The following is a 17,935-nucleotide window of genomic DNA, read 5'->3' on the forward strand; positions in this document are numbered from 1 at the left end:
ACACACATCTAGCACATGTACAAAATCGACAGTCACATCACACGACATCACAGGACATCACATGACATTCAACATTCATTCGGATCTTAGACCATGATTTATCGGCAATGTAGCTAGCAATCACATCTAGGTCCAATCGGGACCTCAACGATGTCCGATTGTCTAACCCCTATTGCAACCATGTCTATTCGAGATCAATCAGACCAAAATGCTGCAGTCATTTCGGCTATCAGTTCCTGCACTCACAAGAAGTCAAGAACAAATCAGTATCATAATCAGGAATTCCATTTCATAAAGTCATCCAGCAGAATACTGTCAGCTCTCAGTATCCCTGAAGCTCAAAGAGACATCAGTGACTTTAGTATCAAAATCAAGGCATCTGTTGACAAAGGAGTGGAGTAACTCCCCTCTTGTGCATCCCACTGCACCAGATCTCCGGCCAAGCTGAATTCTGGGTTCCATTTGGAGTAGACTATGCTAAACCAAAGCATCGAGGTAAAGTTTCACAATCCGAGGAGTATCTGCTAGGTCCTCCTCCTCCATCCACTTCGCATCAAATGCAGGAAATTTCTTGAACTAAACCAAGAACCACCTTCGGACTTTACCTTTCTTCGTATCATTATGTGCCAAAATCTGTTCAGGAACAAGGATCTCCTCGTTTTCTTCCACTGCGGGTTGCTCATCAGGCTCCCCATCATCAGGCACATCACCCTTAACAGGGTTCAAGAGACTCACATGCAATGCATTATGAATCCTCCAAGTACCTGGCAGTTCCAATCGGAAGGAGACATCATTTATCTTATCAGTGATCTGGAAAGGTCCGTAGTATCACATACTAAGCTTTGGAAAAAGCCTCTCCTTTCCCTTTTTATTTCGCAGGCGTGCCTTCTCAAAAGTAAGAGCACCCAATCATCCTCCTTCAATTTCAAGTCGCGACGATGGCGACCGCTGCCTTCTTCTGTCGTTCTTGAGACTCCTGTAAAGTCTCGCGAAACTTGGCAAAAGCCGTATCCAAATCTCGCGAATATTCATCCGCTTCCAATATCTAATCTTTCGTGCTCAGGAAGGATGGAACCTTCGCAGCACTTTCAACAATCTCACATGGCGTCTTCCCCGTCGAAGAGTGTATCGTGTTATTGTAGGCAAATTCCACCAAAGGTAAGTTCTTTTCCCATTGAGTCTTCTAATCCGAGATAGAAGACTTCAATAAATCTAAAATCACTGAATTGGCAATCTCAAATTGCCCGTCAGTCTGCAAGTGGAACGATGACGAGAACTGCAACTGTGTGTCAATGTTCTCCCAAATTGCCTTCCAAAACAAACTCATAAATCTGGGGTCTCTGTCGGAGACAATCGTCTTAGACGTGCCATGTAATCGAGAAATCATCGTGATCTTTCTGTGTTCTCGGGAGATCAAAAATGAAATCCATTGCAATACTTTCCCAGGGGTGGGTGGGTACGGGTAAAGGCTGTAACAATCCCTGTGCCTTATGCCTGTCAAACTTGACCTTCTGGCATACCAAGCAACTGCGCACAAACTCTTCCACATCCTTTTTGAGTCTCGGCCCAAAGAAGTATCTCTCTACCCCCTTCATGGTGGTAGCAATGCCGCGGTGACCCGTAAAAGGTGGACAGTGGCATTCAGTCATAACCTTATCCCTCAACGGCTGTGTAACACACAACATAGTCTTTTTCATCAAGTAGCCTTCCCGAAGGGAGTATCCCGCTACTGTCTCCCCATCCCGTATCCGTGTGAAAATATCTGCAAAATCTGTATCTGTGGCATACTGATCGACCATATCCTCGAAGCTCCTATCATGTATCGCGGAAATAGCCAAAACCAACGGTTTCCGAGACAAAGCATCTGCCACCACATTCTTCTGTCCCTGCACATGGACAATCTCGAAGTGGAACTGTGACAAGATGTTCACCCACCGCATCTGCTTTTCCGAAAGCTGCTTCTGTGACAAGAAGTAGCGCAAACTCTGATGGTCTGTAAAGACAGTAAAATCCGCTCCGAGTAGGTAATGCCACCACTGAGTAAGAGCATGGATAACCGCCAAAAGCTCTTTCTCATAAATCTATGCTGTCATCTCCGGCCTAGAGAACAAACGGCTCTTGTAAGCTATGACATGGCCTTCTTGCATCAAGACCGCACCCATACTACAACCACAAGTATCACAATATACTTCAAATGACTTCTGCAAGTCCAGCAAAGTCAAAATAGGTCCCGTAGTCAATTTCTCTTTCAATGTCTGAAAGGTAGTCACCTCTGTGGGTCCCCACAAAAAAGGTACTCCTTTCTGTGTCAAGATATGCAAAGGGGAAGCAACCTCTCCAAACTTTGGTATGAACCGCCTGTAGTACAAACACAATCCCAACAAGCTTCTAACTTCATGGACATTCCTCAAATCGGGCCAATCACGGATAGTCTCTATCTTGGCCGCGTCCATTTGCACTCCTGCTGCTGACACAATGTGTCCCAAAAAGTGTATCTCTGGTAGGAAAAATTCACTTCACTAACGTGTGATCTCGTAATGCCTGAAAGACTTGAAGCAGATGATCTCTGTGTTCTGCCTCATTCTTAGAGAAAACAATGATGTCGTCAAAGAAAGTGCCAACAAATAGCCTGTACTCTCGAAAAATCCTATCCATCATCCGGTTAAATGTCGCAGGAGCATTGGTTAAGCCAAAAGGTATCACCAAAAACTCAAATAACCCAAAAGTCGTCCGAAAAGCTGTCTTGTAGACATCTCTTGGCGCTATCCTGATCTGATGATATCCACTCTTCAAGTCAATCCTGCTAAAGCACGAGGATCCCTGTAACCTGTCAAGTATATCATCGATCCTAGGAATCGGAAATCTGTTCTTGATGGTGATTTCGTTGAGAGTGCTATAATCGATGCACATTCTCCAAGATCCTTCTTTCTTCAAAACCAACAACACTGAAGAGCAATACGGTGAAGTACTAGGCTGGACAAGACTCTTTTCCAAGAGGTCTTTCACTGGGTTCATAATCTTTTCATTCTGTACTCGGCTCACACGATAAGGTGTCCGATTCGGTGGCATGCTTCGAGGTATCAGATCAATGGTTTGATCTTCAGGCCCTCTGAAAAGCAATTGGCATGAGTGTGGAGAAAAATCTTGGCGTTCTTTTGATCAGGTCAAAACATATTCAACCTTTATCCATCGTTCAGTTCTCTTCCAAAAGAATGAGTAAGAAACTGAAGTTCATCAAGTACAATCTCTAAGCCCTTCATTTATCAAAGTCGCTTTCTCGGCCCGGTAGTCAACCACGGCATAGTTCTTGTGGTACCAAGGGATCCTGAGTAGAACGTCACTCGCGTGCCCTGAACACCCCTGTCATTGCAAACGAAGTTTGCCAATGCTTCGGTGTAATGGCAACATCCCATCCGGGTGCCAGTCGAACTACCTCCGCCTATGGCGTCAGTCTGTTGGGCGTAATTCCAAATCGAGCCGCCAATTCCAAGTGAAAAGAAGTTGGCCTTGGCTCCTTCAAAAGAGCTTCCTGATCCTTCACTTTGCCCCAAAAGCGGCAAAGTTTGTCCTTTCATTCATTAGATTCGGTGCAAGTCCCACGCCATGTGGTACCAGTTCTGCTTTTCTATCTGCCTTTTCTGCCACATTCCTCAACTGCTCTCAAACTCTCAAGCCCGTCGTCGTTCTTATCATTCTGTTCTTTCTGTGCCTTTTTAGGGCACTTCGCGGAGGTATGTCCATGTTCCCCGCATCCAAAGCACTTCCCCTCTCTAATGAAGCGAGCTCTCTTCTTAGGAGTAAGCTTGGGTCGTGCATCCTTTTTCTCTGGGTTGCTCTTTTTCTTTCTACTTTCATTCCCAGAAGTCTGTTCGGCTCGTTGTGTCATGGCCTCATCTGTGGGGTAGGTCAGACTGCCAGAGTGAATGGCAAAGCCCCGCTTCGCATGACTCATCAACTCCTGAATAGAAGCTGACTTCTGTTCCAAGCAGTGATCTCGGATCTCTGTAGATAGACCCAAGGTAAACCGCTCAATCTGTTCTCTGAACGAGATCTTCTTGAATGAAGAGGCGGGTAGAAAAGAGCTCCAGAATCTTTCACAATAAGCATTGATTGTATCTTTCTTGGTCATCCGGAGATGGTTCCAAGCAGCTCGTATATCTCGCTCAAACTCTTGAGTCAACCAAGAAGAAATAAAAAGATTCTTAAATTTCAGCCATTTAACTAGCGCAATCTTGTTTAAAAGAAGCGTGGACCACCAAGTACGAGCATTCCCCTTAGAGTAAGAGGCAGCTCTCCGAATCTTGGAGTGCTCTGAATAGCGCCCTCCCGCGAAAGCGATGTTAAACTGCTGTATAAAAGACAAAGCCTTCGAAGCATCTGAGTATCCTGAAAAAGTATCAAACTTGATCGAGTGGCTACCTGCCTTAAACTCTCGGACTTTCTTGCTTTCATCTTCGAGAAAACCATACTGGTTGGCTTTGTAAAAATTCTTCTTGTTCGCATAAAACTTTCCGTCATCGGAATCTGAGCTGTCTGTAGACGAGTCCTTAGTAGAACTGTCAGTCTCTGGGCGAGATGTAGCCTTTTTTGCCTTTTTCTTGCCCTTTCCGAAGCTTTGTTTCTTGCTTCGCTTTTTGCTTTTCCTGTCTTCTTCGCTCGAGTCTGAAGAGCTAGAAGAACTGTCAGAAGAAGAAGAAGAAGAAGACGAAGAACTGGGTAGGCCTTCAAACTTGACGCGCTTCTTCAGTTTCTTTGCCTTGTCGAATGTCGACCGACGACCCAAATATCCCGGGAAGTCAGTGCCTTTCTTCTGCTTTTTGCCGTGCTTTTTGTCCTTCTTTTGCACGTCGAAAAGCTGAGCAATCCGTGCATCAACCACGTTCTCTGCCACTCTGTCTGTACCTCCTCCAAAGAGGTCTGGTTCATATATTTTGCCATCTTCGGGTCCTTGGCAAAATTGAGCATCATCTTTGTTGCATCGCCGATCAACTGGCGACGCTCTATCTCTCGCCGCTCCGCCTAAGTAGGCCAAGGCGGACCATACTCTCTGCCTGAATCTTCGATGTGATCCCAGCCCGCATCTCCAGATGCAGAGGGAGTCGACTGATCATTGCCTGAAGCCATAGGTGCCGCGGAAAAAAAAAATCGGGGATCGGATTTCCCGTAGAAGAGAAATCGGCCGTGCTCTGATACCACTGTAACAGACTTGGACACTCCAAGTCAAGAATCGATCACGACAGCACCAAATAACCACTTCAAAACAATTCACAGATCACAATAGATTTCCACTGGCCCAGCGGAGTTCCGTGCCTAGAGATATTGGCCCCAAAGACTGGCGCCCCTTTCGGTATTTCTTTTTGTATTAATCAATCATCAAAGTACAAGAGAGTGGTTAGGGTTTCACTCTCAGACTCTGCGTCCACATGCTCTGAGAAGTGAGGCCCTCACCACTAATTTAAAGGTTACAAGGGATGCCCAAAAGCAGAGCCCCAAAAGCTTGAAAGCAAAAGCAGATTCTCTCTCTCTCTCAATGAGAGTCAGTAAAAAGCAAGTTCTCTTTTTCTCTTTCTTTCTCCCAAATCAAAGCGAAAAGCTGAGATTTGCGTCGCTTAAAATTTCCCCAAAAAAATAATAATAATAATAATAATATTCCGCCTCCGCGATTTTCGGAAATTAGGGTTTCTGCTGTCCGCCACGTCATCACTTTGTGACAGCGGCATTACCTACTCGGAGCGGATTTTACTGTCTTTACAGACCATCAGAGTTTGCGCTACTTCTTGTGACAGAAGCAACTTTCGGAAAAGCAGGTGCGGTGGACGAACATCTTGTCACAGTTTCACTTCCAGATTGTCCATGTGCAGGGACAAAAGAATGTGGTGGCAAATGTTTTGTCTCGGAAGCCGTTGGTTCTGGCTATTTCCGCGATACATCATAGGAGCTTCGAGGATATGGTCGATCATTATGCCATAGATACAAATTTGCAGATATTTTCACACGGATACGGGATGGGGAGACAGTAGCTGGATACTCCCTTCGAGAAGTTGATGAGAAAGACTATGTTGTGCGTTACACAGCCGTTGAGGGAAAAGGTTATAACCAAATGCCACTGTCCACCTTTTACGGGTCACTGCGGCATTGCTACCACCATGAAGGGTGTAGAGAGATACTTCTTTTGGCCGAGACTCAAAAAGGATGTAGAAGAGTTGTGCGCAGTATGCCAGAAGGTCAAGTTTGACAGGCATAAGGCACACGGATTGTTACAGCCTTTACCCATATCCACCCATCCCTAGGAAAGTATTGGAATGGATTTCATTTTTGATCTCCCGAGGACACAGAATGGTCACGATGATTTTTCGATAACATGGCATGTCTGAGACGATTGTCTCTGACAGAGACCCCAGATTTATGAGTTTGTTTTGGAAGGCAATTTGAGAGAACATTGGCACCCGGTTGCAGTTCTCGTCATCGTTCCACTTGTAGAATGACGGGCAATCTGAGATTGCCAATTCAGTGGTTTTATATTTATTCAAGTCTTGTATCTTGGATCAAAAGACTCAATGGGAAAAGAACTTACCTTTGGTGGAATTTGCCTACAATAACAAGATACACTCTTCGACGGGGAAGACGCCATTTGAGATTGTTGAAAGTGCTGCGAAGGTTCCATCCTTCCTCAGCACGAAAGATTAGATATTTGAAGCGGATAAATATTCGCGAGATTTGGATACGGCTTTTGCCAAGGTTCACGAGACTTTACATAAGTCTCAAGAACGATAGAAAAGCTAGCGGATCGCCATCGTCGCGAGTTGAAATTGAAGGAGGATGATTGGGTGCTCTTACGTTTTGAGAAGGCATGCCTAAGAAAGAAAAAGGGAAAGGAGAGGCTTTTTCCAAAGCTTAGTATGCGATACTGCGGACCTTTCCAGATCACTGAAAAGATAAATGATGTCTCCTTCCGATTGAAACTGCCAGATACTTGGAGGATTCACAATGCATTCCATGTGAGTCTCTTGAAACCTTTTAAGGATGATGTGCCTGATGATGGGGAGCCTGATGAGCAACCCGAAGTGGAAGAAAACGAGGAGATCCTTGTTCCTGAACAGATTTGGCACATAAGGATACGCAGACTAAAGGTAAAGTCCGAAGGCGGTTCTTGGTTAAGTTCAAGAACTTTCCTGCATTTGATGCGAAGTGGATGGAGGAGGAGGACCTAGCAAATACTCCTCAAATGTGAAACTTTACCTCGATGTTTTGGTGTAGCATAGTCTACTCCAAACGGAACCCAGAAATTCAGCTTGGCTGAAGATCTGGTGCAGTGGGATGCGTTACTCCGCTCCTTTGTCAACAGATGCCTTGATTTTGATACTAAAGTCACTGATGTCTCTTTGAGCTTCGGGGATACTGAGAGCTGACAGTATTCTGCTAGATGACTTTATGAAATGGAATTCCTGATTTGTTCTTGACTTCTTTTGAGTGCAAGAACTGATAGACGAAATGACTGCAGCATTTTGGTCTGATTGATCTCGAATAGACATGATTGCAATAGAGGTTAGTCAATCGGACATCGATGAGGTCCTGATTGGACGTAGATGTGATTGCTAGCTACATTGCCGATAAAACATGGTCTAAGATCCGAATGAATGTTGAATGTCCTGTGATGTCTAGTGATGTCCTGTGATGTCGTGTGATGTGACTGTCGATTTGGTACATGTGCTAGATGTGTGTCCCTAGTACGTAGGTACTAACAGTCAGTGTCTGCTAAGACGGTTTATGGCTTTTGTCAGTTTTGGAGGTGTAATCGCAATCGTTTACAATGCTTTCAAGAGGGGGGTATGTCACAAAGTGATGACGTGGCTACCGACAGCATAAACCCTAATTTCTGCCAGAAACCCTAAAATTCTTGCAAACCCTAATTTCTGCCAGAAACCCTAATTTCCAGAAATCGCGGAGGTGGGGGAAAAAAAAATTTAAAAAGAGCGACGCAAATCCCAACTTTTTGCTACACAAGGATTTTGGATGAGAGAAAGAGAGTTGAATTGCTTTATTTTAACTCTCATTGAGAGAGAGAGAGAATTTGCTTTTGCTTTCAAGCTTTTGGGGCTCTGCTTTTGGGCATCCCTTGTAACCTTTAAATTAGTGGTGAGGGCCTCACTTCTCAGAGCATCTGGACGCAGAGTCTGAGAGTGAAACCCGACCCACTCTCTTGTACTTTGAATTGATTAATACAAAAAGAAATACCAAAAGGGGCGCCAGTCTTTGGGGTCAATATCTCTAGGCACAGAACTCCGTCGGGCCAGTGCAAATCTATTGTGATCTGTGAACTGTTTTGAAGTGGTTATTTGGTGCTGTCGCGATTGATTCTTGACTTGGAGTGTCCAAGTCTGTTACACAACATGTACAAACTTCCGCGATTTACGGAAAGCTGGGGGGTAGCTTTTGTGTGAGAAAATTTACGGCAGCTTTTGGGCCTTTCTTGAACTACGCAAGAAAGTTAGAGAGAGAAGCTTTTTGCTTTATTTTAGGGCTCAAGAGGGCTTGTGAGAGAAAGCTTTTGCTTTATTTTAAAAGCTTTTAATTTTCAGCTTTTGGGGCTCTTCTTTTGGCATCCCTTGTAACCTTTAAATATGTGAGTAGGGCCTTAACTCACAGCATCTGGACGCAGAGTCTGAGTGTGAGCACCTGCCCGCACTCTTGTACTTTGAACACAGATTAATACATAAAGAAATACCGAAAAGGGGCGCCAGTCGCTGGGGCTAATATCTCTAGGCACGAAACTCCGTTGGGCCAGTGTCGAATCAATTGTGAACTGTGAATTGTTTTGAAGTGGTTATTTGTGTTGTCGCAATATTCTCGACTTGGAGTGTCCAAGTCTGTTACAGTGGTATCAGAGCACGGCAGATTTCTCTTCTACGGGAAATCCAATCGCTAATTTTTTTCCCGCGGCACCTATGGCTTCAGGCAAAGATCAGTCGATTCCCTCTGCATCCGGAGATGCGGGAAGGGATCACAACGAAGATCCAGGCAAGGAGTATGGCCCGCCTCGGCCTACTCAGGCGGAGCGTCGAGAGATGGAGCGTCAACGATTGATCGGCGACGCAACAAAGATGATGCTCAATTTTGCGAAGGACCCAAAATTTGCAAAATATATGAGCGAGACTTCTTTCGAGGAGGTGCACACGCAGTGGCAGAAGACCACAAAACCACCCCGAAAACCCGCTCTCAAGAAACCTCCTACTCCCAAGAAGTATACAAAGAAAGAATTAGAAGAGGTGGTTGATGCACGAATTGCTCAACTTTTTGACACGCAAAACAAAGCTAAAAAGCACGACAAAAAATAGAAGAAAGGCACTGACTTCCTAGGTTATTTGGGTCGTTAGTCTACTTTTGAGAAGGCAAGAAAGCAGAAGAAGCATGTTCGATTTGAAGGACTATCCACTTCTTCTTCTTCTTCTTCTGATAGTTCTTCTAGCTCATCTGATTCGAGCGAGGAAGACAGAAAAGGCAAAAAGCAACGCTTCGGAAAGGGCAAGAAAAAGGCAAAGAAGTCTAAATCTCGCCCCGTGAGTGACAGTTCTACGGAGGACTCGTCTATAGACAGTTCGGACTCTGATGACAGCAACTTTTATGGAAGAAGAAGAATTTTTACAAAGCCAACCAGTATGAATTTCTGGAAGACAAAAGCAAGAAAGTCCGAGAGTTTAAGGAAGGTGGACAGTCAATTAAATTTGACACGTTTTCTGGTTATAGAGATGCTTCAAAGGCTTTGTCGTTTGTACAGAATTTTGACATCGCTTTCGCGGGAGGGCGTTACTCAGAACACTCTAAGATTCGGAGAGCTGTCTCTTACTTTAAGGGGAATGCTCGAACTTGGTGGTCCACGCTTCTATTAAACAAGAATGCGCCAGTTAAATGGCTGAAATTCAAGAGGCTTTTTATTTCTTCTTGGCTGACTCGAGAATATGAACGCGATATACGAACTGCTTGGAACCATCTTCGGAGGACCAAGAAGGATACAGTGGACGCTTATTGCAAGAGATTCTGGAGCTCTTTTCTACCCGCCTCTTCATTTAAGAAGATCTCGTTCAAGGAACAGATTGAGCGGTTTACCTTGGGTCTTCCTACAGAGATCCGAGATCACTGCTTAGAACAAAAGTCAGCTTCCGTTCAGGAGTTGATGAGTCATGCGAAACAAGGTTTTGCCATTCACTCTGGCAGTCTAACCTACCACACAGATGAGATCATGACGCAAAGAGCCGAACAGACTTCGAAAAAATGAAAGTAGAAAAAGAAAGAGCAACCCAGAACAGAAAGAAAAGAATGCATGACCCTAGCTTACTCCTCAAGAGAGGGCTCTCTACATAAAGGAGGGGAAGTGCTTTGAATGCAGGGAAACTGGGCATATCTCCGCGAAGTGCCCTAAAAAGGCACCGAATGAACAGGATGAAGAAAGGCCAAAAAGTTCTAAAGCAACTGAGGGACGTGGCAAAAAAGGAAGATCAAAAGCCGAACTAGTACCACATTGCGTGGGGCCTGAACCGAATCAAATGAATGAAAGTAACAAAGGGAAAGATCAGGAAGCTCTTTTGAAGGAGCCAAGGCCAACTTCTTGAATTGGCGGCTCGATTTAAAATTACGCCCGACAGGCTGAGGCCACAGGCGGAGGTAGTTCAAGTGGCACCCGGATGGGATGTTGCCATTACACCGAGCATTGGCAAACTTCGTTTGCAATGACAGTGGTGTTTAGGGCACGCGGAGTTTTACGTAATTGCCTTGGAAGGTTGTGACGTTCTACTCGAAATCCCTTGGTACCACAAGAACAACGCCGTGGTTGACTACTGGGCCAAGAATGCGACTTTGACAAATGAAGGGCTCAGAAATTATACTTGATGAACTTCAGTTTCTTTAGTCACTTTTTTTTGGGAGAGAACTGAACGATGGATGAAGGTCGAATATGTTTTGACCTGAACAAAAGAACGCCAAGATTTTCTCCACTCATGCCGATTGCTTTTCAGAGGGCCTATCAGGCGAGTTACCACCCGCTCGTCCTAAGGATCATACTACTGATATGATACCTAGAAGCACACCACCGAAACGGCCACCTTACCGTGTGAGCCGAGCCCACAACGAAGAGATTATGAACCAAGTGAAAGACCTCTTGGAAAAGGATCTTGTCCAGCATAGTACTTCACCGTATAACCCTCCAGTGTTGTTGGTATTGAAGAAAGACAGATCTTGGAGAATGTGCATCGATTATAGAGCTCTCAACAAAATCACCATCAAGAACAGATTTTCGATTCCTAGGATTGATGATATACTCGACAGATTACAAGGATCCTTGTGTTTTAGCAGGATTTGATTTAAAGAGTGGATATCATCACATCCGAATCGCGTCGGGAGACGTCCACAAGACAGCCTTTCGAACGACTTTTGGGTTATTTGAGTTTTTGGTGATGCCTTTTGGCTTCAGGATTTTTCGAGAGTACAGGCTATTTGTTGGCACTTTCTTTGACAATATCATTGTTTTCTCCAAGGATGAGGCAGAACATAGAGATCATCTGCTTCAAGTCTTTCAAGCATTACGAGATCACAAGTTAGTGATTAATGCTAAGAAAAGTGAATTTTTCCTACCAAGAGATACACTTTTTGGGATACATTGTGTCAGCAAAGCAAGAGTGCACATGGATCCGGCCAAGATAGAGACTATCCGTGATTCGCCCGATTTGAAGAATGTCCAGGAAGTTAGAAGCTTCTTGGGACTGTGTTCGGACTACAGGCGGTTCATTCGAAAGTTTGCAGAGGTTGCTTCTCCTTTGCATATCTTGACACAAAACGGGGTCCCTTTCTCGTGGGGACCAACAGAGGTGACTGCCTTTCAGACTTTGAAAGAGAAATTGACTACGGGACCAGTTTTGACTTTGCCAGACTTGCAGAAGTCGTTTGAAATATATTGTGATACTTGTGGTCGTAGTCTGTATGCGGTCTTAATGCAAGAAGGCCAATGTCATTGCCTATGAGAGCCGATTGTTCTAAAGGCCGAAATTGACAGCACAGATTTGTGAGAAAGAGCTTTTGGCGGCTATCCATGCTCTTATTCAGTGGCGACATTACCTACTCGGAGCCGATTTTACGGTTTTCAAAGCTAATGGGAGTTTACGCTACTTCTTGTCACGGAAGCAGCTGTCGGAAAAAGCAGATGCGGTGGGCAAACATCTTGTCACGGTTTACTTCCGGGTTGTCCATGTGCAAGGACCGAAGAAATTGGCGGCAAATACTTTGTCCCGAAAGCCGTTGGTTCTGGCTATTTCTGCGATACATCATAGGAACTTCGAGGATATGGTCGGTCGGTACGCCACAGAACAAATTTTGCAGATGTATTCACTTGAATACGGAAAGAGAAGATAGTAGCGGACTATTCCATTCGGGATGGCTACTTAATGAAGAAAACCATGTTGTGCGTTGCACAGCCGTTGAGGGAAAAGGTTCTAACCGAATGCCACTGTCCGCCTTTTACGGGTCACCGATGCATTGCTAGCACCTTGAAAGGGGTAGAGAGATACTTCTTTTGGCCGAGACACAAGAAGAATGTGGACAAGATTGTGAGTAGTTGCTTGGTATGCCAGAAGGTCAAGTTTGACAGGCATAAAACATAGCGATTGTTACAGCCTTTTACCCATACCCATCCGTCCCTGGGAAAGTATTGCAATGGATTTCATCTCCCGAGAACACAGCATGGGCATGACTGTTTATTGCCCAGGTCTTTAGATTACATGGCATGCCTGAGAAGATTGTCTCCGACAAGGACCCCAGGTTCACGATTTTGTTTTGGATGGCTATTTGGGAGAACATTGGCACGTGGTTGCAGTTCTCGTTCCACCTGCAGACTGACGAGCAATTAGAGGTTGCTAATTTAGTAGTACTGGATATGTTGAAGTCTTCTTTGTTGGATCAGAAGACTACTTGGGAAAGGTTTTACCTTTGGTGGAATATGCCTATGGGAACACAATCAACTCTTTGATGGGGAAGGTGCCATTCAGGGTCGGAAAAGAGTTGCAAGGATGCCATGCCCTGAGTCTGGAAGGTGAGATCCAGGCGAGAACCTTGGTTCTCAAGGATTTGGAATAATGAACAGAAGTTCCTTGGAAAAGGGTTTTGCACTAGGAATAGGAAGCCGAGGCTTCCAGGAACCATCAAGTCTTATTCTAGAACGAACGTGGTAATACGTTCGGTTCAAGTGCTTGTATAGACTTCTCCTCAGTAATAAAGATACTATTACCGGGGGGGGGGGGGGGGGGGGGGGGCAGCCCATCTTCTGGTCTTAGTACTGTGTCGATCTTCTCACTCTCTATCTATTTCTCTCTATATCCTCTGGCTTCAGTATTAAGTGATAAATTCTATTTATCCGAGTACATTCTATATTGCTATGCGCTCCCGTTTGTGACGACGACTACGACAACGTTCTTGATGGGTTCTGTGGATCCTTATGCCGAGCCAAGGCACAAGGGGTACTAGGTGTTGGGTACTGTGACGACGACGACGACGATGGGACTATGGCTGAATGCTGGATTTTCTAGCATTGTCGATGGCTTGGGTCTGCAAACACGACGAGGCTAGGGGCTGATATTTGCAGCGATCAAGGGCTGAAAACGCTGGTCTTGCTGGCTGAGGTCGCTGGTCTCCAAAGCTGAAAACGCTGCTGAGAGGGAGGGCTGAAAACGCTGGTTATCTTCTGCGGAAAACGCTGGCTATCTTCCGCTTCCTCTTCTGCCAAATCTAGCGCTGGCCATGTTGCCTTTATAGGCATGAGCATCGGGGTCGAGCAGGCTGAATTGAGAGACCTCACGATTTCATGAAATACTACAAGTCACTTATTAATTAGGTGTCAAAATAAGAGGTGGTTCACGTGGTCAAATGCCTGCATGCTAAAATGATGTCCTGTGCAAGAGAGGGTACGCAACTATGACCAGCCTGGACATGCACGTCCTGCTAGAGACTCACAAAGGTGCCAGGCTCAGTCCTAAGCTAATGACTCATGCTAGACTATAGCAGAAACATGTCCACGTAGCGCAACTGAAGTGAGCACGTGACATCCCCCTGTTGAAGGTGAGGCACAACTGCCGAACTTCTATCTTGGGATACTTTTCTGTTCTTGTGATGTTGACTGCTTCTAATGCTTGTGGATGCATCACCAATGAAAACTCCTCCAAACTGGTGGATATTGTGGATGTAGGTTTGGTGTGATGTAAACACCGACCACACGAGTTACCACGCAGCCTTACTATTGACGCAAAATACCAGCCTTCGGGCTGACTCTACCTTGCGAGCAAGTGTTGACCACTCAAATAGTCCTGTCGTGAAAACATTGCGGGTAAAGCTAAAAGGTAAGGGTGCTTGGAGATATTTCCAAGGTTTCTTGTCGATGGAAGTCGATGCATGCTACATGCGAATGCGAATGTAGAAGAGGTTTAGGGATCCTGTTTCCAACTCCTCCCATATCCGCATAAGAGGCAAGTAGATCCTAGTAATCAAGATTTGGCTTGTCATGTATCCGATGTCGATCTTCCTTCGAAGGCATGGCAATGAAGAGGGGAGCTAATACGTCTATGATTGGGACTCGAAGATTCTTCCAAGAAAAAAAAATTCTTTGGATTCTTGGTTCTGCATGGGTTCTTTGGGTTCTTTGGTTCTTCTTGGGTTCTTTAGTTCTGCTTGGGTTCTTGATGGTTCTTGGATTCTTGGTGGTTCTTGATGATTCTTGGTTCTTCCCTTGAGTTTGTGAAGCTGAAAGCCTGAAGCACACACCCAGCTCTAATACCAATATCAGGTGCAGCGGAAGTGTTTATGGATTTAGCTCGGATCTAGTCCTCCGCACAAACACAAGGGACACTTAACTTCACTTGAAAGAACTGAACTCAACTGAATGAAAGAGAGACACGAGAGAGAGAGAGAGAGAGAGAGAGAGAGAGAGAGAGAGAGAGAGAGAGAGAAAAGAGGCGACACCCAATATCGAGTCCCAAACCCTCAAGGACCCCCTTGCTCTGTTGCCAGAGCAAGTACTTCCTTTATTCTTGCACAATGCTGATACAATGTCTAAATGTTGAGATGTTGATGTTGGGTATTGATGCTACTGATGCTGGGTACTGGGTACGTGGTACCAATGGTACTGCGGGGTACTGAGGTACTGATAGCTTCTATGTCGACGACAATGATGACAACGACGAGGTGCAGCTGGAGTCTATGTCGAGGACGATGTCGACGAAGGGTACTGATGGGGTCTATGTCGACGACAATGATGTCGACAACAAGGTACTGATGAGTCTATGTCGACGATGATGACGACGACGACGACGACGCAGTACTGATGGGTCTTTGTCGACGACGATGATGTCGACGACGAGGTACTGATGGGTCAATGTCGACGACGATGATGTCAACAATGAGGTACCAATGGTTCTATGTTGACGACGATGATGACGATGACGACGACGACGACGATGACGACAAGGTTCTTGATGTAGTGGATCCTTATGCCGAGCCAAGGCACAAGGGACACTAGGTGCTGGGAACTATGTCGACAACGGTGACGATGGGTCTATGGCTGAGTGTCGGATTTGCTAGCACTGTTGATGGCTTAGGTCTGCAACCATGACGAGGCTAGGGGCTGATATCTACAGCGATCAAGGGCTGAAAACGCTGGTCTTGCTTGCTGAGATCGCTGGTCTCCAAAGCTCAAAACGCTGCTGAGAGGGAGGGCTGAAAACGCTGGTTATCTTATGTTGAAACACTGGTTATGGAGGGCTGAAAACGCTGGTTATCTTCTGTTGAAATGCTGGCTATCTTCTAGTTCCTCTTCTGCCAATTCTAGCGCTGGCCATGCTGTCTTTGTAGGCATGAATATCTGGGTCGAGCAGGCTGAATTGAGAGACCTCACGATTTCATGAAATGCTACAAGTCACTTATTAATTAAGTGTCAAAATAAGAGGTGTTCACGCGGTCAGCTGCCTACATGCTGAAATGTTGTCCTATGCAAGAGAGGGTATTCAACTATGACCAACCTAGACATGCACGTCCTGCTAGAGGCTCACAAAGGTGCCAGTCTCAATCCTAAGCTAATGAGTCATGCTAGACTGTAACAAAAACATGTCCACGTAGCGCAAGTGAAGTGCGCACATGACAGTTAGGTTTAAATATCCTAACCCCTTTTTAGGCCCCTCGGCCATGACTTCTTCAATTCTTTTGGTTCAGTGCTTCTTTTCCTCCAGGCCAGTCCTCCTAGTTGGGCATGCTATGTCACCAACTTCATTGTAATTGTGCATATGCATGAAAGTATGTTTGTGTATGTGTGTCTATGTATACGTACATATGTACCATGTGTGTGTAAGTGTGCGTATGGACGTGTGTAACATCACATATATGCATACATGTATGCATTTCTCCGTATTTCAACAACATAGTTCCCTATAGTAGTTTCTATCAAAGCAAAGGTAAGGAGATTGTCTACTATGAATAAATACACATAGTGTTTATTTCGTGTTTCATGAAATTTTATTTTTTTTGGTGATTCACCTGTAGACGTTTCAGTGGGCACCCGAAACATTGTAGCCGTTTCGCATTTCCGGGCTACTAGAACGCGTTTCGCATTGACACTGTTCTAGCTTCAGAGTTGCCCTCAAGAAGATGCTGGATATGATGTTGCTACAAGTACTTGTCTTGTGGAAGTGACTTGGTGCCGCTACTTGCCCCTTGGTGCTAAATGAAAAGAAGTCCTTGGAAGTAAAGTCGCGCAAAAACTTTTACACATCTATTTTATGGAGGCATTCACCTTGGCTAAACCTAGCAATGGAAGCACCCTACCAATCACTCAATTGACGCTTCCCCTCGATCATGCCGAATTGACACTACATAGAGAAATAATCATGCCTTGATGTATTTCAATTTCCACCTATGCTATCACAAACATTTTCAAACCAATAGATGTCGTAACATGTATGCCATTGCATTCAAGTGTCTTCATGCACAATTGAAACCAGAAGAACGAGAAAGAATACTCTGAGCAGACTTGGAGACCCTGTAAAGGAACATCGTGCAAAGCTCCACGAAGGGAAAGAAGAATAGACGTGTCAAAATCGGATTGGAAGCCCCGTAAGGGCAGCTCAAGAAGGCGGGAGCAAAGAGGCTGAAGCTTGGCAAACGCCTCCTTGGCAGCAGCTTCAGAAGAAAAAAACCGTGATATGGATGGTGCTGAGGGGGGCTCCATCGCCAACATTAACGACGAAATTTTTCCTCTCCTCTTCTTCTTCTTCTTCACGCTGAGTGCACAGCTCGTAGTACGATACTTCGAGCTCGCTTCAACTGGACAAGCACCTAATAATTTCAATGGACATGCAACTTAAATTTGGGACTTGCCCAATCGCATGGGAATGACGAAATATAAACCGCAATTCAAAGTGGCATAAGTACCCTGGTAAGTGGTAAAATGAAATGTCCAGTGGAGCTTCAAGTGAGCACCTCTTGACGTAACCACCAAAGATGCTTATGCAACAACTCAAGGGTGAGACCAAGATCAATATGCTACATCTTTGATTAGTTTTTGAACTAGAGAGAAAATCTTACTCAAGTAGAGGCATATAGAGAGTAAAGCTTCCTCTGTTCTTATTCACGAATTTGAAGTCTTACAATCTACACACACAACAAAATAAAAGAAAACTATAATCATGTTAGACAGAATTTTATTTCTCATATGATTCAAAGCATCTCGAATCTACACACAATGAAAGGAAAGAAAACTATAATCACACGAAAAAGCATCTCAATTCTCATATGATAGCATCTTGAATCGTTTCGATTCTCACACACCCATATTTCACTGTCCTTTTACTATTCTTGTGACCAAAACACTAAATCGATTTCCAAAGGAAAGATTACCTGGCTGCCAAAAAGA

At 44.9% G+C, this 17,935-nt stretch overlaps 1 protein-coding gene across 2 annotated transcripts in view; it reads right to left on the reverse strand.

The window, feature by feature from the left end:
* LOC147442098 (ARM repeat superfamily protein) overlaps positions 1–17,366 on the reverse strand; it is a 109,987-nt gene extending 92,621 nt beyond the window's left edge. Inside the window, exon 1 of one of the 2 annotated variants that reach the window (XM_086528394.1) lies at positions 17,043–17,366. In XM_086528394.1, the coding sequence (XP_086384520.1) occupies positions 17,043–17,260 (218 nt within the window). In that variant the 5' untranslated portion in view covers positions 17,261–17,366. Of the gene's footprint in view, positions 1–16,560; positions 16,992–17,042 lie in introns of those variants that run through there. The other variant, XM_086528395.1, reaches the window with a different exon arrangement.
* Positions 17,367–17,935: the final 569 nt, after the last annotated feature.

Source organism: Adiantum capillus-veneris, chromosome 14, assembly GCF_014529385.1.
Source record: "Adiantum capillus-veneris isolate H3 chromosome 14, ASM1452938v2, whole genome shotgun sequence".
NCBI lineage: Eukaryota > Viridiplantae > Streptophyta > Polypodiopsida > Polypodiales > Pteridaceae > Adiantum > Adiantum capillus-veneris.